Source organism: Pezoporus wallicus, unplaced genomic scaffold, assembly GCF_028554395.1.
Source record: "Pezoporus wallicus isolate ANWC-B61680 ecotype Strahan unplaced genomic scaffold, APGP_CSIRO_Pwel_v1 contig_7545, whole genome shotgun sequence".
NCBI classification, from domain to species: Eukaryota; Metazoa; Chordata; class Aves; order Psittaciformes; family Psittacidae; genus Pezoporus; species Pezoporus wallicus.
The window spans coordinates 2,844,604-2,866,313 of NW_026642398.1; the positions used below are offsets into that span (position 1 = coordinate 2,844,604).

At 42.0% G+C, this 21,710-nt stretch overlaps 1 protein-coding gene across 5 annotated transcripts in view; it reads left to right on the top strand.

The window, feature by feature from the left end:
* The window catches only part of COL22A1 (collagen type XXII alpha 1 chain), a 220,934-nt gene that overhangs the window by 25,363 nt on the left and 173,861 nt on the right, over positions 1-21,710 (top strand). For 4 of the 5 annotated variants that reach the window (XM_057429787.1, XM_057429782.1, XM_057429788.1 and 1 more), the window contains 2 exons: positions 1,908-2,072; positions 6,760-7,326. In XM_057429787.1, coding sequence (XP_057285770.1) covers positions 1,982-2,072; positions 6,760-7,326 — 658 coding nt within the window. In that variant the 5' untranslated portion in view covers positions 1,908-1,981. The remainder of the gene's footprint in view (positions 1-1,907; positions 2,073-6,759; positions 7,327-21,710) is intronic. The other variant, XM_057429784.1, reaches the window with a different exon arrangement.

Genomic DNA, 21,710 nt, shown 5'->3' on the forward strand with positions numbered 1-21,710 from the left:
TATTTACAAAGCTTCACAGTGATGCAAGCCCAGACACATTGAAAAGCTGTTTTGAGCACCCAGCTATGAAGTGCCGCACGGCAGATCTGGTTTCCCATCTCTCACTGCTGCCACTAACCTGCTTTAACATCCCCAGCGCCAGAAAACAATGTTTCCTAAAAGATACACGGGAGGAAAAACTTTGGCTTAAGCTCCCGTAGTTATTTTAAGTAATGCTCGCCCTGATCCCTCTGCAGGCGGGTGCCTGGTCGGTATTTCAGTAATGTACTTGTGTAAAAGGAAATCCTAATTACTGCAGGGCACGGTGATATTTTCATGCCCTTTTTACCCCGTAACCTTTTCCAGCTCCCTTAAACCTCAGCACCTCATTGTCTCACAGGGACACCCTCTGGTTGAGATATAAACTGCAGCGCCTTTGGAGGTGGGGATGATACCTGAGCGATCATGATTTTTCTTCTTTAAAGTATTCCTTCTTGCATTTATGTTCTGCTGCTGGCAGATCATCGCAAATCTCATTTGAAGGGTGCAGAGTTTATTAGATATATTCCTTTTCTCTTTGTCTGCATATGGTATGGACTTGTGAAAAATAGGAGCCTGTATTTTGTCCTGGGAATAAGGATTTACAGCTCATCTCAACAACTGCATAAGATTTCCCCGTTTTTATTTCCTAACCCAGGATGACACACACTTTATTTCTGATACATGGTAGAGATAGGCCCAGCATTTGGCTGATCAAGGCTGGTTTTGAACAAATGCTGACACCACCGTTCTTTCTGTCTGTGATTCCCACAGAACCCTATTGCTTTGAACAGAAATATCCTAGAATGTGTAATCAGTGATGATCTACAACATACAGTTTCCCTTCATGCCTCTTTTACCCAGCTGCTAACAGTGAGAAACTGATGTGCATGTTAACAGATTGAAGAAACAGAAATTCCTTTAAAAATGGATGAAGAAATCTCTTGTGTTTGAGAGGAAAAGGCAGATTCAGGAGCAGGGAGAAAGTTTTCCAGAATGATTCCTTGGAAAGCTACAGAGTGGAAACTGTTTTCCCCTGTATGTGTACACAGTAGATAGAACTGCAGTGATTATGTGATGGGGGTTGGAAATAGATGATCTTAAGGTCCTTTCCAACCCAAACCGTTCTTTGATTCTATGATCTAATAAAAAATAGCAAGACAACAGCAATAAATAAATAATAAAATTAATATTATAAATGTTGATCTAGTGTTAGAAAATACAGTTAAACTTTTAACAGCCCAGCCACTTTACATGCCTTGTTACACCACCACCGGCTTCAGTCAAGGTAAAAGTCAAACCAATGACCTTAAACTGAAGATCATCTACCTAAGCTTTTGCACTTCTTTAAACTGAAAAGTTGAAAGGTGTGTTTTGAAGCTGCTGAGTTTACTCCTATAAAGAAGGATTGAGGGCAACAAATATACATTTGAAAGCAGCCATGTATTTTTAGCAGTTGTCATTTCTGAGGCTGTGGGACTGAAAGCAGCAGTGGGTGAAGCAGCAACCGGTTGTGTGTGATTTGCAGTGGTTTGTATCTCTGCTCTGTGTTGTGTATCTCCTAATGATGAATGTGTGGGAGGGCCAGGTCAAGAATAGTTTCCACTCCAGTGCGTTGATTGTATACTTGGCAGTGGGCTCAATTAAAGTATAATAATCTGGTAATCTCCCTCCTGTTTCCATTCAGGCTGCTGCATGCTGAATAGAGCTAGTGAAAGAGTATAGCTTTTGGAAAGTAGGTGAAATCCCGCCTCTTTGTCTGAGCAGTTTGTGTCTAGTTGAGTAAAATGAAGGCGGAAGAGACAGCTCTCCAAAATGTTGCTCCATGACTTGCACCATGACTGCTGTTTATTTCTGAGGTAACCTTTGCTGTTTATTTCCTTTTCTAGGCTACGGATTGGATTTCTAAAGAGCTTCTCACCACAGAGAACAGACAGGCTAATGTGAGAAAGGAGATACGGAGATGTCCATGATGGGAAGATGCTGTGTGCCCCATCTCCTGGTTCTTCTCACATTTGTGTTCAGCGGGGAGCGAATTGAGGCACAAAGAGCAGGTATGTGCAGTTTGACTTACTGCCCATGCTAAGTAGCTGCTGGGCCTTTTACATGGTTGAGAAGCTATTATTACTATGAGGAAAACGATAGAAAAAAAAAACAAGCGAAACATTTACTGCTGAAAAGACATAAAATAGACTTTAGGAATGGAGATAGCCTGGGGATCAAGGTTATGATTTACGTAGGGTCTCTTTTCTGCCACAGGCTTAATGGTTAGCTCAGCTACCCACAGCAAAGAGAGCAGCACACAGTTTACTATGGATACACTTCATGTACCTCAGACTGGTATGGAGACCACTTCATCAGTTGGAGTCAGTGGATGCCACATTAGAGTTGGTGAATCTTCTGTCTAGCTGGGACTTTCCTAGTTTGCTAAACAGGGCCAGGACACTGTTCATACGCTCCTTGGTTCATATGTTCGTACATGGTGATAGGATAAGGGGTAATGGCTTAAACTGAAAGAGGGGAGATTTAGATTAGACTTTAGGGAAAAATTCTTCCCTGTGAGGGTGCTGAGGTGCTGGCACAGGGTGCCCAGAGAAGCTGTGGCTGCCCCATCGCTGGCAGTGTTCAAGGCCAGGGTGGACACAGGGGCTTGGAGCAAGCTGCTCTAGTGGAAGCTGTCCTTGCCTGTGGCAGGGGTTGGAGCTGGATGAGCTTAAGGTCCTTTCCAACCTAACCCATTCCATGATTATATGATACTGTATAGCTGCTAGCATGCTCCCTGGCATGGCTTTTGGCCTGTGCTGGTGAGCACTCTCCCCAGAAAGCCACTGAATGGTTTGCATTAGAGGATGATGCAGCTAAAGGACTGTTCCTATCAGCAATCTTGACAAGGACATGGCTTTTCTTAAGTAGTAAGACGAGTTGTCTGGCTGCAAATGATGCTGCATCTCAGGGACAGAAAATGGTTGTAAACCCACAATTTACTGGTGTAAAAGCCCAAAGTTACTTTGAGGTCGAGGTTTTCAGTCCCTTTTTCTAGGAAAAAAAGCTATTTTGTACGCTTGGGTAATTTATAAGAAAGGAAAGGCTTTTTTAGACCTATTCTTGCTCTAAGGAACAGCTACTTTATGATCTGTATAAGGCTTTTTGGATGAAGTTTAGCAGGAGTAAGTACTTAGTAATAAACCAAAGTGAAATCTCATCTTTTATCCTACCTGTGGATCAGTCGTAGGAAATGATGATGGTACCATTTATATGTTCATTCTGTGATTACTTTAAATAATTTTGGTCTTACGGCTTGTTTGTGAAGTATTTTTAATAGCAATATTGCAAAACAGTTGACTCAATGTCTGAGTGGATGAACACAGCTCCTGGAATTATGCTTCCAGAGAGTATTCCTGTAATTACAAAAATGAAAGTTCACTTTCTATGAATTATCTCCCATGTTCCCTTAACAGGAACTGATTCTGCCAGTAAACAACATCATTATAGCATTCTTGGAAAACAATCAATTTTTTCCAGCAGTGGACACTACCATGCTGAAAATGCAGATTAATATTTACTAAAAGCTTTTCTGCAGCATTTCATCTCACTGCCATCAGGTCTGCAAGCAAAGAGGCTCTAAGAAAATGATCCTGAAAGACCATCTTTTTCTTCCCTGCAATACTGCTTGAAATAAGCATCATTTTTAAACCTTCACCCCCTCCTTGTTCTAAGGCTCATCACCCCTGAACTCAGGATTCATTCTGCCTGTTCTGTTCCTTTCTAAATTGCAGTCATCTCACCTGCTGAGAGTTGTTAAAATGAAGGAAGGTCTGTGCCTTGCGGGTTTTATACTCAACCCTTTATGTTCTTTAGTTAACCTCACCTAATATTCCTGCAGACAGAATAGTTTAATTTAATAATGAGGGATTTTTTTTTTTGGGGGGGGGGGGAAGTGGAGATTTCTTGCTTATTTTTTACTGTTCTGTATTCTATGTAGATCCTGTTTTATATTCTGACAAAATCAAACAAAACTACACTTCTCTTTTCCTTCTTCTTTCCTCTTTCTCCTTTCTTCTTCCTTTTTCTTTCTTCTTTTATTTTCTTCTTTTTCATCTTTATTCTTCTTTCTTCTTTCTTTAATTATTATTACTATTATTGTCATTATTATAATAATATTTCAATTATTAATCTGTTCTTATCTCAACCCATGAGTTTTCTCACTTTTACCCTTACAGTTCTCTTCTTCAGATTGTTATCAGTGGTCCCAGTCCCATACGGTTAGGCTTTTCCCATAGACACCTATGCAGCACTTGGGATGCACTCTGCTACAGAAGTTAACACAACAACAGATGATGCTCATTTTTCATCATCACCTGCAATACACAGGGTGTATATTCCGCCACTCTCACAGCTATCACGCATACCATGAGCACTGACCTATAGTGTTATGCTGACCTATAATGCTTATACTCTTATCTGAAGGCAAATAATCTTCATGTAGCTGAGCTACCCACGCTCTTTTCCAGTGCAGGGGGATATTCAGGATTCCTGTCCTCTTCAGGGCAGGTGCACAGCCCCAGCAGGATCAAAAGCACCAGTGCTGATTCATGAACCCTTAGGTCAGATTTGGTCAGGGTCTCAACAGTCACAGCCTGTCCCACTGCTTCCAGCCAGGGAGCAGGGAAGGCTGGGGAATGGCAGCTAGGCTCAACTGGCAATCCAAATACCAGGCAAGTTCATAGTGATGAAGCAGGTCCAAGACCAAGCCAGGAGCATGAGTCAGGGTCCAGATCAGATCCAAGGAGAGCATCCAGGGTCAGCTCTGCTCCAGATAAACACATAAAGGTGAGGCAGGTCTGAGGTTAAGCCAGGTGGTCAGTCCATGCTTCAGGACTTAAAAGCAGCTTCCAGAGGAAGAAGAGACAGGCCTTTCTCGAATACTTCCAGCAGAGCTTTCTGAGGAGCCCACCCAAGGTCAGGGAGCCACGGGAGATAAACCCTGGAGAAGGGGGTTACTCTCAGGGCCATCAGGAAAGGATTTCCAGCTTTCACAGTGACTCTTTCAAGCATCTCCACTTTGTTCATAGCATGGAGCAGACCTGACTTGATTTCTGATGAAACTGCAGTGGAAGATGCACTTCATTATTAATGGGTCTCAGTCACTGATGGGCATTTAGTTACTGGAACCTGGCTGGAACTAGTCTGATGTGAGTGAAAACATGCAAACTCTACAATAGGAATGTCACTTTTTAATGTATTTAGAGCTAAACTGTCCTCGATGAGTATATGCTTAAGTTATGTATTCTCACAAATGGTCTGACCAAGAAAGGAGGCTTGGTCAGTCCTGGTCAGAGCCCAGAGGAGGTTAACATGGTGGTACTGGGAATAGTTGGGAGAATCAGGGTTTTGCAATAAAATAGGAATGAACAGAACAGATCTACTCTCAGTGGGTGTGGGTAGATGTGGTTTACCAGCTAAGGTCCTGGTAAAGCAGTAGGATTTAAAAGCAATTGCCAATGTCTTAAGGGCCAGATAGAACAACTCCAGTTCAGATGATCACAGAAAAGCCTGTTACTCTGGGAGAAATAAAGTGGCACAGGCACTGTTATGGACTAGCTCTCTGTCTTGTACCATGTTATGTGTGCTTTGGGCTCCATATAATTGGTCAAATTATCAAGCTGCTTTTCAAAAAAGTGGTTAAACTTTGTGAGACAACATGAGACAAGCACTACTGGAGAAACAAAGGTTGGTGCTTGTGACAACAGAGAAATTGCCTTTGTAGAGCAGCTTTTTTCATGCTTAAAACTCATAATTTGTTAGGCACTATGGTCTATAATAGTGAATTAAAGAAACTAATACATGCATATGTATTTTGTCCAGTTGGGGCATTATATTGATAAATCTTTGACATCTATGGGACGTTTATCAATCTACAGCCTCCTAGCTTCAGAAACAGCTAGAAAACATCTCCTGGGAGATGTCCTTTCTTGGCAAGAAAGTGACAAATATATGACCAGTCTGACTTCATAGGGCAAGCAAGATGCAATTAGAATAGATTTGCCTTTTGGATTACACAGGCCTCAGATTACAAATATCATGGCTGCAGGCAAAAAAGTGGTTGTGGGGATAAGTGAACTTTTTCCTTACAAAGCAACTGTCCTTTGTTGTCAAGGAAGCCATCCTGGTATTCAGTGAATCATCCTTTAGTCAACAGTCAATGGCAGAGAGCCTCAAAATTAAAATAATCTTGTTATAAACTTGCTTCACCAACATATCATGCTGAGCAAAAGAACTGCTTCTACCTAAGCATAAATCAATCATCATGTTAATGGAAGAGGGAGCATGAGAGCTTTGCTACTCAAGGTCATGATTGACATGGGCATGTTCAGGGCAGGTCTCTTGATCTGCCAGGAGAGCATGGCCCGAGCAAAGGCACTGTAATGGAGTTTGAGAAAAAAAACTTAATATGCATGCAGATGGTGTAGGAGAAAGACTGAGCAGAGGCAGTTAGTAGAGCAGGAGGAGAATGGGTTTGCATTTCAAAGCAAAGTGTGTGTTCATCTGTAGATGTCCTGAAACAGATGAGGTGAATCACAAGGAAGAAAGGCGGAGAATCTGCACTTTCTCTGCAGGATAAGGAGAATGTTTGCTGCCTCCTCTAAATTGCTCACTAGGGAGCCATGCCTAGGGGATATTTGGTATGCCTGGTACTCTTCTTTCATCTTCCCTTAGCAATGTTTTCTGCCGCTCCTACAGGTTGCAAGAACGTTCACTATGACCTTGTCTTCCTCTTGGATGCCTCCTCCAGTGTTGGAAAAGAGAATTTTGAGAAAGTTCGGCAGTGGGTGTCTAATTTGGTGGAAACTTTTGAGATCGGCCCAGACAAAACCCGTGTCGGTGTGGTGCGATACAGCGATCGTCCGACCACAGAGTTTGACCTGGGGAAGTACAGAACCCGTGAGGAAATCCAAGCAGCTGCACGAAACATTAAGTATTATGGGGGCAACACCAATACTGGAGATGCTCTCAGGTACATCAACACCTACAGCTTTTCCAAAGAAGCTGGTGGGAGACTTAGCGATCGAACTGTTAAAAAAGTGGCCATCCTTTTGACTGATGGAAGGAGCCAGGATCATGTCTTGGATCCCGCCAGTGCAGCCCATCAGGCTGGGATTAGGATCTTTGTTGTGGGTGTTGGTGAAGCCCTAGAAGAGGAACTTGATGAGATTGCTTCAGAGCCCAAGTCTGCTCACGTGTTTCATGTCTCCGATTACAACGCCATCGATAAAATCCGGGGGAAGCTGAGAAGACGTCTCTGTGAAAGTAAGTAGAGCTCCCAGCTCTTCTAAACAGTTAGAATTGTAATAGATTCAGTTACCATATAGGTATGAAAAGCTGTGATTGGCTTGTTTTGTGGGTTTAAACTTAAACAGGGGAAGTTAAGTTTAGATACAATGAAGAAGTTCTTTACTGTGAAGGTGGTGAGGCACTGGAACAGGCTGCCCAAAGAAGTGGTAAATGCTCCATCCCTGGCAGTGTTCAAGGCCAGGCTGGACAGAGCCTTGGGCAGCATGGTCTAGTGTGAGGTGTCCCTGCCCATGGCAGGGGGGTTGGATCTGGGTGATCTTAAGGTCCTTTCCAACCCTAACTATTCTATGATTCTATGATTCATGCTTATAATTCTAGGCTGATAAATCTTTATTTTAGTGTCTTCCACTTTGTTCTACTCTGTAAGGAATCATTTTATTACCTTGAGTGTGATAAAGTGATCACTTCTAGGATTCTTTTGCCCAAGTCAGTATTCACTATAGGTTAACCGTAGCCCATATTATGTATTAACTATAATAAGGGGATAACCCTTCTTACATCTGCTATCTCAGAGGCATTACCACCATCACTGGTGGGCTCGGCACTGGCCAGTGGTGGGTCCATCTTGGAGCTGGCTGGAATTGGCTCTGTCAGACATGAGGCTTCTGGCATCTTCTCACAGAAGCCACCGCTGTAGCCCTCCTGCTACTCAAACCTTGCCATGCAAACCCAATATGAGGCTGCTAAATGGATTGGTTTCAGCGTAAGGACAAAGGGAATCAGACAGCTATCAAGGAACATTAGTAAGGAATGAAGAAGAGTGGAGAAGAAAGGAGGGAATTAGCTGAACAACAGCAAGTAGATAAACGTGCACATATAGCAATGACTGAAGCAGAGTTGTAAGGACATTAACAGTGACAAGGGGAATTGGGTATTGAGGTACATGGAGCACATTGCATGCAGGTGGATTTTATAAGTAGATGCAAGGCAGAAAGAGGAGTTATCAATTAAGGCAGCAAACACAGGTTCAATGGACTGGGTTGCACAGCAACAGCAGTTATAGAAGGTCTGCTGTAGCTATTCCTGGGGGGCGTTCTGATCCAAGGACTCTGTTGATATGGTCCAACATCCCTAGATACTTCATTCCCACCTCTATGGGGGTCATCTTCTTCTCAGCATCTGTCCTCAATCACTCTTGATGCAATTAGAGCCCAGTTTTGTTCTGATTTAACTGGATATCAAAAATAGTTTACTCTGTTCCTCTGTACCTCATTTTTTTCTGCTTGGAAAACCATTATATGTCTTTTTTTCCTAGACTTAGAGCAAGGAAATGGCTCTTTGGCAGAATCATTCTTGACATACTTAATTTATTTGACATACTTAATATAATTAATTTATTATTAATTTTATTATTTACTTTCTTTAATCCACTGTTTTGCATGCAAAATGTTTTTAATAGGCATGATGTTTAGTTCAGGTCTAAACAAATAAATTCTTGCTGTCACTGAAGCTGGCTACTGAAATAGAGGATGGGATCAGCAGAAATATTAGTTTTGAGGTCAGATAACTTCTTTGTTATCTGAATATGTGAGGTGGAACTGTTCTGGGAGGTGAGAGAGGGCTGGTGCAGAACAGAACCAAGTGATTTCTTGTGCCTCTTCATGTTAACACAGTAGGAATAGGAAGAGAGTTTACTGTAAGGGCTATGCCCTATAGGTATTTAGAAGGTAAAGCCTTTTACAGCTGTTGTAGTTAACTCTGTGGTTTTAATGACAGCTGTGCATTAACCAGGACCATGCACACCACCAGGTGGGTGGAGGACGTGACAAAGGCACAAGCCAAGCTGCTGTTCAGTTCATGCACATCCTAAGACAAAAGCACACGTTGTCACAGCCAAGCTAGGGTTTTAATAGACATAATCCTTGGAGAGCTCCTGGGAGACACATGAATGGAGGAGAGGAAATGGTAGGAGTGTTTTGGTTGTACTGAGCAGTGATGAGTCTTCCAGTCCTCATAGTGCTGAGACGTGGAGTCCTGAAGTCTTGTAAATGCTGCATTTCATGCCAACAGCTGTTCAGAATCACTCATCTAGGGGCTCACTGGACATCTGTTCTAGACTAAGTCATTCCATCTTGCTATATTTGACTGAATTTATTGCTAGGACAGTATCATTAAGTGCATTAATAGCATTTTAGCTCTCATTTGATCTTGTGGAAACAAGCATAGCAGAATTGGAAAATACCATGTCTGCTCAGTGGGACATTGTGGCAGTGGGAGATATTTTTGCCAAACCTCTCCATTACAGTCTGAACTATAGTTAGCAGGCAAAAAAATGGGTGATGCTTTCACGGGAAAGCAGCAGAGGTACATTCTGCTAAAGATTTCAGAGATGCTACGTGCTTCCTAAATAAGATCTCTGCTTATATATTGTAGAGATAACAACAGGCAGCTATGTTGGTAGATTTAAAAATACACCAACATCTGCTCCTTGTAGGTAAACAGTGGCTTTATGCTTGTCAAAGAGAGCTTTTTTTTTTTTTGCTTTATTTCAACTCAGATTTAATTTAAAGCTGGATTTTATGTTACTGCATGTACAGAGTTTTCAACCTGGTTTGAAACTGGTAGCACTGTTTAGCACTGACATTTAAGCCTCAATGCAGAAGATGTTGCAATGGTGACCTAAAACATACATACCTGCCTAGAGGTAATTGTTTCTAAACAACACCAATTGCAGTGCTTTGGATGCTGTCATATTTGGGTTTATTCTGTTATCCATAAGTGAGGCAGGTGATAAGATACAGTTTTCAAAGCTGAGGAGAAAGATTTCCCCAAAACATTCTCAGCTTTTACTGGCTCCAGAGAGCAGAGCCTGTGACTTAGGACCCTCAGAGCACTTGGGTATGTGCATGTGCATATGGATGTGCAATTACTGAGCCTCTGCTCTACTGGAAACATCAGATTTCACAACTTGAAAATAAATTTGGCTTTAAAGGTAGAGACTCTGCTAAGATTTGGGTGGATTTTTTTAAATACAGCTAGCAATAGAAGAAATACAAACAGATGTTTTCTAAGGAAGTACTACAGAAGCATTATACTGAGCATTGGTCTGTGTCCTGTAATGACTTTCATGTATAACGCAGCCCTTTCTACAAGCAGTTTTTAGCTATCTCTGAGCTTGGTGAGCTCCTTGACATAACGAGTTCCTCTGCAAGTGCAATAAGTTGCCCACAGAAGCTGTGGCTGCCCCATCCCTGGCAGTGTTCAAGGCCAGGTTGGACAGGGCTTGGAGCACCTTGCTCTAGTGGAAGGTGTCCCTGCCTGTGGCAGGGGTTGGAACTGGGTGAACTTTAAGGTCCCTTCCGACACAAAGCATTCTATGATTCTGTGATTCTAGATGTGTGAAGACCAAAGGATTATCTCATCATATAAATCTCAAATGCTTTGCAAACACAAGGAAAAATGTTTCACTGACTGGTTGGTACCAGTGGTATAGTGAGGCCTGTGATAGTAAGGTGATCTTGCTCCTCTACTGAGGCCATCCTGCCCCTCTATTCTTCTCTTGTGAGACCTCGCTTGGAGTATTGTGTACACCCCAACATAAAATGGACATGAAACTGTTGGAACAAGTCCAGAGGAGGCCATGAGGATGATCAGGGGACTGGAGCACCTCCTGTATGAAGATAGGCTGAGAAAGTTGGGGCTGTTCAGTCTGGAGAAGAGAAGGCTGCGTGGAGACCTCATAGCAGCTTCCAGTATCTGAAGGGGGTCTATAAGGATGCTGGGGAGGGACTCTTCATCAGGGACTGTAGTGACAGGACAAGGGGTAACAGGTTCAATCTTAAACAGGGGAAGTTTAGATTGAATATAAGGAGGAAGTTCTTTACTGTAAGGCTGGTGAGGCACTGGAATGGGTTGCCCAGGGAAGCTGTGAATGCCCCATCCCTGGCAGTGTTCAAGGCTAGGTTGGACAAGGCCTTGAGTGACATGGTTCAGTGTGAGGCGTCCCTGTCCATGGCAGTGGGGTTGGAACTGGATGATGTTAAGGTCCTTTCCAACCCAAGCTGTTCTATGATTCTATGATATAATACCAAAAGGAGTCACAAGATTCATAACATTTATTTTTGTTTGCACATCTTTGTAGACTTTGTGTTATATATGCAGTGCACAAAATATAAGTCTTATGCTACCACTGTTCTGTTTCTGATGCAAAAGGGCTTCCAGAAATACCTTGAAAACCATTTTTAAGTAGCAATCTAAAAGGTTTTTGAAGTCAGCTTTGCTCAGGGTCATGGTATGTTCACAGAAGAACAGCAAGCTGTTTTTTCCTTGACTTCAATGTTAAAAATGCACAGAGACCATAACAAAGGGTAGGCTGACTCTCTCAGACCTGATTTTCCACTTGGTCTGGTCACCACCAGCTTAGAGCAAGCGGGCTCTGTGGTGTCTGGTGGACAGAGATCTTTGTACTTAGGGAGTGTGCAGTGGCTGCTGGTTGGTCCTGTGTTCCTCCAGAGATCTTTGTACTTAGGGAGTGTGCAGTGGCTGCTGGTTGGTCCTGTGTTCCTCCAGAGATGGTGTGGATATGACTGTTTTCCTGGATTGTGGATACAGTTCTGTCCTGCCATTGTGTAACCTCTATACAATTTAAATTGTGTGTCCAAAGGAGGGCAATGGAGCTGATGAAGTGTCTGGAGCACAAGTGTGATGAGCAACGGCTGAGGTAACTGCGGGGTTTAGTCTGAAGAAGGCTCAGGGGGGACCTTATCACTTTCTAAAACTGCCTGAGAGGAGGTTGTAGTGAGGTGGGGTCAGTCTCTTCTCCCAAGTAACAAGTGACAGGACAAGAGGAAATGGCCTCAAGCTGAGCCAGGGGAGATTTAGATTGGATATTAGGAACAATTTCTTCCCTGAAAGGATTGGAACAGGCTGCCCAGGGAAGTGGTCACCATCCCTGGAGGCATTTCAAAGATGTGTAGATGTGATGCTCATGGACATGGTTTAGTGGTGGACATGGCAGCACCAGGTTAATAGCTGACTGTGATGATTTTAAAGGTCTTCTCCAAGCTTAACAGTTCTATGATTTCAAATAACTTCCTATTTTGCTTGGGCTTTGAAATGAACAGGTTTATTCTGAGCTTAGCAACAGTGCTGTTTTATGCCCAGTTAAAGCCAGCCCCACTGCTAAAAAAGAAAGTCTTCCTAAATTCTTTCTCCCATCTGCCAGCACAAGCATTTATGTGGCCCCTCCATGAACTACAGCAGGGAGCCAATGAATATTCTTGTTTTCTTTCCCAGACTAGTTTTTATTCAGATTCAGTTCATCATGCAGCCACATGGCCATTTGCTGTCCCAGGGGAGGAACTGGCACAAGGTGAGAACACACATAAAAAGTGTGAGGAAGATCTGGATTGCATCCTTTGATACAGTGCCAGTTCATATCAGCTTGATAAACATTAGCTAAGGAGTTCAGAAAGCTGAAGAGAATCCTCTATGTGTTCCCACTGTAAATGTGTGCTTGTGCTGTGGCATCCTCTGGTTTAAGTGTGTACAAAGTAGGTGGCTGGGCAGGTTCTTCCCATTCAAACCCTACTTCTAGGCTCCAGCACAGCTTGCTTGCCTCAAATAAATGGTCTGTTCAACAAAAATATCCCGCTGCAGATGGATTTCTTCATGGTTCTGTTATATGTTCCTTAAATAGGCTCCTCAGTATGCCTAATTATTGCTGCTTTACTACTGACTTAGCTTCTGGCTGTTTGGGGTGTAGCTGTAATGACAGAGCTCTCCTTCCTCGGATACACACAGTGTCTGGCGTGTAGCATCTTGCTGATGTTGTTAGGTGGGATGAGCAAGCTGACCATCGCCTTCACTTAGATACAGTCAGTGTCTCCAGGCAGCACTTTGGTATTTGTGTGACCTGTACCCAAGCAGCTTCTCTCCCCTGGAATGGATGTTAGCTCTGTTATAACTTTGGAAGGTGATTTATCAATGTATTTTTCTTCCCTTGTATATTGGAAAAAGTGATGCCTTATGTGTTGCCTTCGGGTGAGGAAGAAATTCAGCCTTTCAGCAGCTGTGGTGCAATTTCTCCTTTTTTGCTGAGGGGGCAAGGATATGAATCCGAGTTGTCCAAACAAATCTGTGGCAGAAAACAGTGTTACTGCCACACTTCTTTGATACAGCTGAGAAAAGGAGTTTGTCCAAACCTGTGGCTTCATACAGACTGCTGGGAACCTTAGTAAGGGGCTCTGAAGGTAGAAATATGATAAAATGAGAGTAACTAACCCTTCTGGACTTGCCTTTCTTATGTCTAATTTTTCTTTAGCAGTTACATACAAATAGTAACATCACAAAACATTGACAATCACTTTACATATAGCAATGAATCTCAACTGTCAACGATGCCTTGTCCAAAATCACAGAATCTAACTGAATGATAACATCACCTTAGCTTGTTACAGTTTTTCTTGCATTTCAGAGAAGGAATCTCTAAGAACAGTGTTTGATATACAGCAAAACTAATTGTAAATGCAGGAAGAAGATTAGACTCATGGCAGCTAAAAGGAAGACTCAGACATTAGAAAGAAACATTGAGAAATGCAGGAAAAGTATGGATCTCAGTGGCAGGAGAAATTACATCTTATGAAAAAGTAATGTGCCGTTTAGAGAACAAAAAGAGGAAAAATATGGTGACTATGGGAGCAATTTCTAAATATCCTAGGGATGAGACAGAAATACCGAAATAGGAACAGGCAGAAAGCTGGAACACAGTCATGTGCTGAAAGTTGTTAGTAGGTTGTTTTTCAACACCGCCTGCAGCCCTCATCGATTTTGCACGAGCTGTGGGTGCTCAGCACATTCAAAATTAGGCTGTAGAGCCCAACATGTATACAGCTGCAATCAGACAGAGGCTTTCTGTCTGCTCTGGTGGGGTCCAAGTGATGGGATAACAGAAAGGACTCATCCTTGGGGCAGCACTATCTATCGTGGTGTTTGCTTTCTGATAGGCTGATAGGGAGTGCTCAGTAGAAGGAATAACCTCTGAGGTTGGGTAGATGCTCAATAAGAGACTAGGGCAAAGCACCAAAACCCCCCAGAGGTATCAGGCTTAGTTACCAGCTTATGTATCCAAGAATAACAGAGATAAGGGAAAAAACCCTTTCCATGTGTGCTTCAGAAAGCTAAACTGTTTCAAACCTCAGCAGCTCTTGTGCAGTCAGGGCTTTCTGCCTCTTTCATTAACAGCCTCCAAACTGACTTTACACTGGAATGACACCACTTACAGAATGATTTAGGCCTGCCTTTTCCCCCCTCCCTGTGCTTTATGTGACTGGTGCTGCCAAAATCAACAGTATCTTTCAGCACAGCTTACAAATGTAGCTAGACCATCACCTGGCCTGGTTAGGCTCACCTATAAATTAGCTTTCCTTTGCTGTCCCGCGATTTGGGGATGTACTTCTATTTAGGATAGGGAAAGCCAAGTCTGGAAAGGTGATGTGGAGATTTAGTCCCAGTTCTGCTGGTGGAGCTGGTAGAATTTACTGCAAATAATAGAGGCGTATGAATGTTTGTCATGTTTGAACATGCAAAACCCCATGCAATTCCTTAAAGGTTCCATCATAGCATATTATAGTTTTCCTGAAACCTAGTGGTTTTCCTGAACCCTGCAGCTTCCAGTATTTCTGTAAACCCCCTATGGCAATGGTGAGCTTAGTCTCTCAGGACTGTTGTCTTGTGGCTCCATATATTCCAGTCTCAAAGTCTTGTGATGAATAAGGGCAATGAGGGATGGAGATCCTTATATTCGAAGTAATGAGGGAGCTTGGAGTTACCATGGGGGTGCTGGCTCCTGCAGGAAGGACACAGCCACTGTTGGTCATAGGCTGCTTGTGACACTTAGGCAGAAGTTTAACACAAACCCTATGGCCTGGCTAAATGGCTGCTTTGTCCAGCTTCACTGGAAAACCTGTGACCTTTTGCAGTAATGAATCAAGTTCTTTGCATTACCTGAAAGTTAATCTGATTTCAGAAGCAATTTCACAGCAGAAGTGAACTGTAAGAACAAAACTAAGCTCAGATCTAGGTAAGCTGCCACATTAACACCTGCAACAAAGTGAGCAGGAACACCTATTTTTAAGATCTGTGATGAAATCTTTGCAAGTTCTGAGTCTTGCTGAGCCACCTTTGGAAGCCTATGTTTGTTTATCCCTGTGCTCAGGAGCAAAGCAAAGCTTGTCATTTAAGTGTCTAAGGGGTTATTTTGAGGCTGTAGATAGAGCTTTGATACAAGTAAACCTGGCGTGGATTCTGCAAAAGAGACCTTCATGCTATTACTGGAGTTCAAACTCAGATGATATAACCATATCCTTTTTCATCCTTTGGTAATATGATGTGGTGCATCCTTTCTTCTGTGGAAATCTGTCAAGGTTATCAGCTCTTCCTGCCATTGAATTTCAGCTTCTCTTTTTGTTTTCAAATGAGCTAAGCCAACAGGCAAAATTGAATGCAATGTACTGGTCTGCTGAATATTTCTTTCCCAGTGCTAGAGCTGCAGCACGGTTTGTCTGGTGGGTTATTTTTGTTAGTAAATTGTAGGGTTAGTGTTTCAATCCCATCAAGCTCCCTACAAGTTACACGCAAATACCAAATTCCTTTTCAAATCAGTAATCTCATTTGTAATGTGAAACAAAAGCAGTGGGAGCATTTTGAACACCTAGAACTGCTTTTTGATAAAGTACTCATTAGGTTCTTTAAAATGCAAATAAGAAATTGTAAGAAGCTCTGCTGTATTAATGTAGTTACAAATGATGGAGAATTGTTCAGATTTCTGCCTAAAATGCCTCTTGGCACGCTCTCCGTTTTGGTAACTGTGAGTAGTACTGCTAATGCTGACCAGAAGGAGGGTGGGTATCTTTCAGGGAAAGTAGCTCAATAGGATGATACGGGTTTTGATGCTCCCTGTCCTAAACTGTTGAATAGCAGCCTTGTGTGATGTCAGGTTTCAAAACTCTGTTCTTTTCCTTACAGTTTAATAGTTAACATTTAGTGTCAGTTTGGCTATAACTTTATATTTTATATATATATTTATATATATATTTTATATACATCTATATATAATATACATAGATATGTGTGTATGAGTGTCCATGTATAGCACATTTATTTCTCTATTTATAGATATATAAACTCCAGAAAATAAAGCTGAATCCTTCCAGCCTGAAGCATCAGTCTTTTTTTTTTTTTTTTTTTACAGTGAGGTAGATAAAAAGCCATCACATGTTAAAACCCTAGTGAAGATGAAATACAGGACATTTTTACTGCAGTGTAACTACACACAATCAACCCAACCCACCACCTCTGGGCAAGACTTCGTTTAGCTACACTGCAGTGGAAATCACTGTGCTTTGTTCCTCCAGGGTTTTATAGCAAGATGGATAGCATATATTAGTTAACTACTATAAAAACCTCAGTTTTGGCAGTGAAGACATAACATCTCTGTGAGAGGCTGCAGTACTAATATGACTCAAGTAGGATGGTGCAGCAGAATTGTAGTCGCTAGTGCTAACGCTTTCTGGCAAATGACTCAAATAACTTAAAGAGTGTTTCTGAATTTAAAACAGATGTTGGATCAGAACTGAGATCCATGAATTGAATTAAACATTATTCTGTCTTTATATTCAAGTATCTTCAGTGGGATTCATATCATCTAACTGCAGTGGCCTGAAAGATATTTGTCTAGACTCTTTTGATAGTGGAAAGGAGTAGACACCTCCAGAGAGTGATTCATCCTTTTCAAAGAAAAGTGTTTAGACAAGGTGGCGTGATCCAACCTCTGGGTGCCCATCTCTTTTCATTAACTTCTGAGAGAGCTTAGGTAAGTTGCTTGCACCATATTCCAAACTTAAACAGGGGAAGTTTAGGTTGGATATAAGGAAGAAGTTCTTTACTGTAAGGGTGTTGAGGCACTGGAATGGGTTGGCCAGGGAAGCTGTGAATGCTCCATCCCTGGTGGTGTTTGAGATCAGGTTGGACAGAGCTTTGGGTGAGATGGTTTAGTGTGAGATGTCCCTGCCCATGGCAGGGGGGTTGGAACTGGATGATCTTAAGGTCCTTTCCAGCCCTAGCTATTCTATGATTCTATTCTATGATTCTGTGATTCCTCGCTTTGACTACCAAAAGCCACCCAGATCCAGAGTTGGATCTTTCCCTGCCACTTTCTGGGAATACAATAATTCTTTATGCCACTAAACCAGTCTCTTGGGATTTAAATTGTGGATGCAAATACAGACCAGTGTGGTTGCAAGCTTAGGTGTGTGGTGCATTTCTCATCTAGCGATCTGATACAGATCTGTGCAGTCGCAGGGGTCAGTGCCAGTTTAGAGAACTGTTGTCAAGTACTGCCATGTGTTTTGGGTCAAATGTACTGCTAAATTTACTTCACCCCTAAGGGACTAAGAATGGTTTCCTCTCCCTTATCTTGGGCTTCTTCCTAAACAGTGATAAATCGACTCTTGAAGTGAAGTATATCATGATACTACCTGCTGCAGACAGTTGCCTCATTATAGCAAGGAGATAATGTTTTGAGAAACCACTAATGGCTGAAATACAATTAAGAGTAACAGAGAAGGAGACAGCTTTTAAATTTGATGTTGGTGGAAGACATCTTTGCTGCAAATAGCCTTTTTTTTCTTGGTTAATTGGAGGATGAAGGTTGCACCCTGAGACAGGCCTGCAAATCCACTTTTGTTTAATGATCTTTCCAGTTTTCTCTGTAACAAGTCAGACCCTAAAATAAACTGTACTATATGGAATGTAAATGGGGAGGATGCCAGCTCAGACCAGTTCCCATGTTAACCAAGTCCATGTTATTGGTGTATACCAATTGTCTTCCCACACAGACAAGCTCAGGATTCACTTGTAGGACCTGATCAAAAAACCCACTAGAACTGCTGATGCATCCTGTGGGCTTGGGACTAGGAGCAGGACTGGAAAGCTGGCAAATGACTTTCAAGCTAAGTAGGGATTTAGGTAATGAAAACATATTTGTTTAAGTTTATGATGAATTCACTGTGGCTGCCACTTGCAGAAGTGTTGCTGTGAGGGGTGACTCTGTAGTCGTCCCGGCTGGAAGACAGCATGGCTTGCTTTGAATATCCTGACTCTTGTATATAAGCATGATACATGTAGTAAGGATCATGACAGAGAGGGGATGTGCTCAGGGATAACAATCCCAGGGGACTGAAGTGGTCCAGACCAGCCTTTGAGTCTCAGATTCCTGAAACCAAATCTCAGTGCTCTGTGGTGCAACTCTAGCAGAGGTAAAAGAGGTCTGCTTGGCACCTTGGGAAGGTCACTGTAGTGTCTAGACTAAGAACCTTAGATGGCTATTTTTTCAGTTCCCGACACTATATTTCCCTATGTATTTTGGCAGTGCTTAGCCCCATGAGTCTTGTTAGAGCACAAACACTGGGCATAATGCTCCTGCTTTAGTCCAGCTTATTGACAACCTGCAATCACAGCTTCCCTTAAAGAGAAACAGCCACCCTTCAACACTTATGGCCCAATTAGTTCAGAGCTTGCTGCTTTATTGAAAAGGGCACAGAGTATAGAAACAGAAAGAAGTCATCATGATCTTAGCTGTAACACGTAGGCCATGAGTCTTACTTGAGCTGTGAGTATATAGCATCCTATGAAAAAAGGCAAACTGTCCTAGAAAATTTACTGCATTAGTTACAAATCAACATATTTAGGGAGGTATCTGCACTATCCCTTCAAGCTATTGGAGCTCTGTGCTGGAGTAGTGAGTCATGAATGTTGATTTTTAACAGAGCTGCTTCAAGACTAATGTAAGTTTTGCAGAGCTACAAATCCTTCCAAAATTCAGCATCATTTTCACTGACTGTTCTTATTCCTATGAGCAAGCTGATGCTTGTCTTGTTTACCTGACAAACTGTCCTGTGACTCTGTGGTGGCCTTAATAATATCCCGAAGAATTGATTTCCTTGGAGCTAATATTATATTTATAATGTATTTATCACCAGCTGAATATTTACATGCTCTCAGCTTTTTATATGCTGTAAGATGCTGCGGTTTCACACAACGGAAGATGGTGCACAGGAATCTCTTTAATTTATGGCTGGTTCAGAATGAACTATTTTCATCATCTATAATTAGCATTTTATTCCAGTGGGTGATTGTGGTTTTTCACTGTAAAGCCTTTTGCATATTATTTAGTTAAAAATACTGTCCTGGGTACTTGCTGACAGCACAGAAATACAGCATAGGACCACTAAGCAAATGGAATTAGTGGATGGGTTGCTACACCCTGCCACCACATTAAGCTCTACAAACTATTCCTGAGTTGATTACATCTCTCCAGTAATTTGGCTTTGGATGTGGATATATTTATCTGTTTTAGAGCAGGGGGCCTGTAATAAAGACAAGTCTCAGTTTTTTTCTTTGATTTTTATAGGTGCATTCCTAGATCATAAAATGTTTTGTCTTGCTGAAATTTCCAATCCTGTCTCTTGCTCTCACAGGGACAAGAAGGTTTTTCCTTGTTCAGATCCTACTGCAGGTTCTTTCCTTCTTTCAATTCTTTTAACATTGATCATCTTAGCTAAGATTATAACTAGAGCAGTAAGTTTTATTTTGGAACTCTCATCTGGAGCATGGAGTAGTTTCACTCATCTGTGTTTATGATCAGTAATATCTCACTGCTGATTATTTTCCATGCACTAGTAATGTAGCAAGATAATAATTGTTTACTTAGGCAAACATCTGAAAAAGTATGAGACTGTTTTGCCACAACTTCATACAACTATTCTCATCAAGGCTGAGTTATTTCAAGTGAATCCAGTGGTTTTCTTAAGCTCACACAGCAGGGCAGTAAAAGATCTCTGAAAAAACCCTTGGTACACTTGATTTACACGTGGTGCAGTTCCCTTCCTTATGGGAAAATGAAGACTTTCCGTGGAAGGTTTGGTGTACTCAAGCATAAAGAGAATCCTTCTTGGGGTTTAGAGATCCTGTGTTATATCCAACCTCTTCAGTGACTAAATAATTCTTGTCCTTCTAGTAGGGGAGAGATATGACACAAATGTAGAAATTCCTAGGAGACTGTTCCTCAATCCTGGATATACATGGAAGTATTATGTGTGTATGTGGGTGGCCCTGCACCTTCCCAGTGTGCTCAGCACAGTCCAGTATTCAAGATGGGCCTGACCTGGCTCTGTAGGTCTCTGGGTGGTGTTTCTGCTCATGTCTCTTCTACTGCTGATTGACAAGGCTGATGCTATGGTGGTGCAGTCTAGGAGTTGTGCAGGAGCTCCTGGGGCTGTAATTGTGAGATGCTAGCCCTTTCATCTTCTGTTCTTTTCTTTCTTCTTCTCAATAATTGTCTTCCCTTCACCACAAAATGTACAGGAGAAAACCAGCTTTTCAGGAAAAGTGTTTTCTACCAGTAACCCTGTGCTGTGGTGGAGCAAGAGGGAGAAATGCCAAGAGGAGCAGATGGATTTATGCCACCAAGTTCATAGTCACAGAGGTTGGTTTGTCTGTGTTTTTTCTCCTCCCAGCCACACTCCATTATAGCATAAGCTGCCAAGTAACCTGCAGTCACCAGAAACCAACAGGACTGAGGGCACCAAGGGCATTCCCCCTTTCATCTGCTTTACCCAGGGAGGCACTGCCTGTGATTGTATGCTTTCAAGCTGAGCAGGAGATAAAGCATTGGTCCACTAAGTGGAAGTGCTGGCTGGTCATCTGATTGAGGTCACTGATAAAGGACTCCACATCTCCCATGGACTCAAGCATCCTCCATAATCCTACCTTGAAATTATCTTCTTTGGGAATACAGGTTCTATCCAGCATTCTTTAATTTCTCCATTTTTTGCACTCAGTCCTTTTTATAGCATTCACTATTTTTTTAATGTATACATATGGTTACATATATATATATATACACACACACATATATATATAACTGGAAGTGAATCAAGTGATTATCTTTCAGTAAATGCAAATAAAATGTAGGGAATGGAAACCACAGGAATGTCTAAACACGCTTTTCATGCTGGGTGGATCTGTGCTCCCATGGGGGGAGTGGAGTATCCTAATTTCAGAATAGTGCAGTCTGAGTTTTCCTTAAATCAGTAGATGTTTAATTATAACATTTTGGAAGGGAATGTGGAAAACATAGACATGTATCTGCAATGTGCCTATAATTGTACAGTCATTTCTGAGGTTTTGTTTGGTGTTTGTTGGCCGTGGTTTTTTTTAACACATTAAGGATAATTTTCCAGGGTTGGTGGGACCTATGAAAAAGCAGCTGAAGTCAGTAAAAAGAACCAACATCTGTGTGCTTTCCTGCTCTTAGGCTGAGCTCTTCATAGAATCACAGA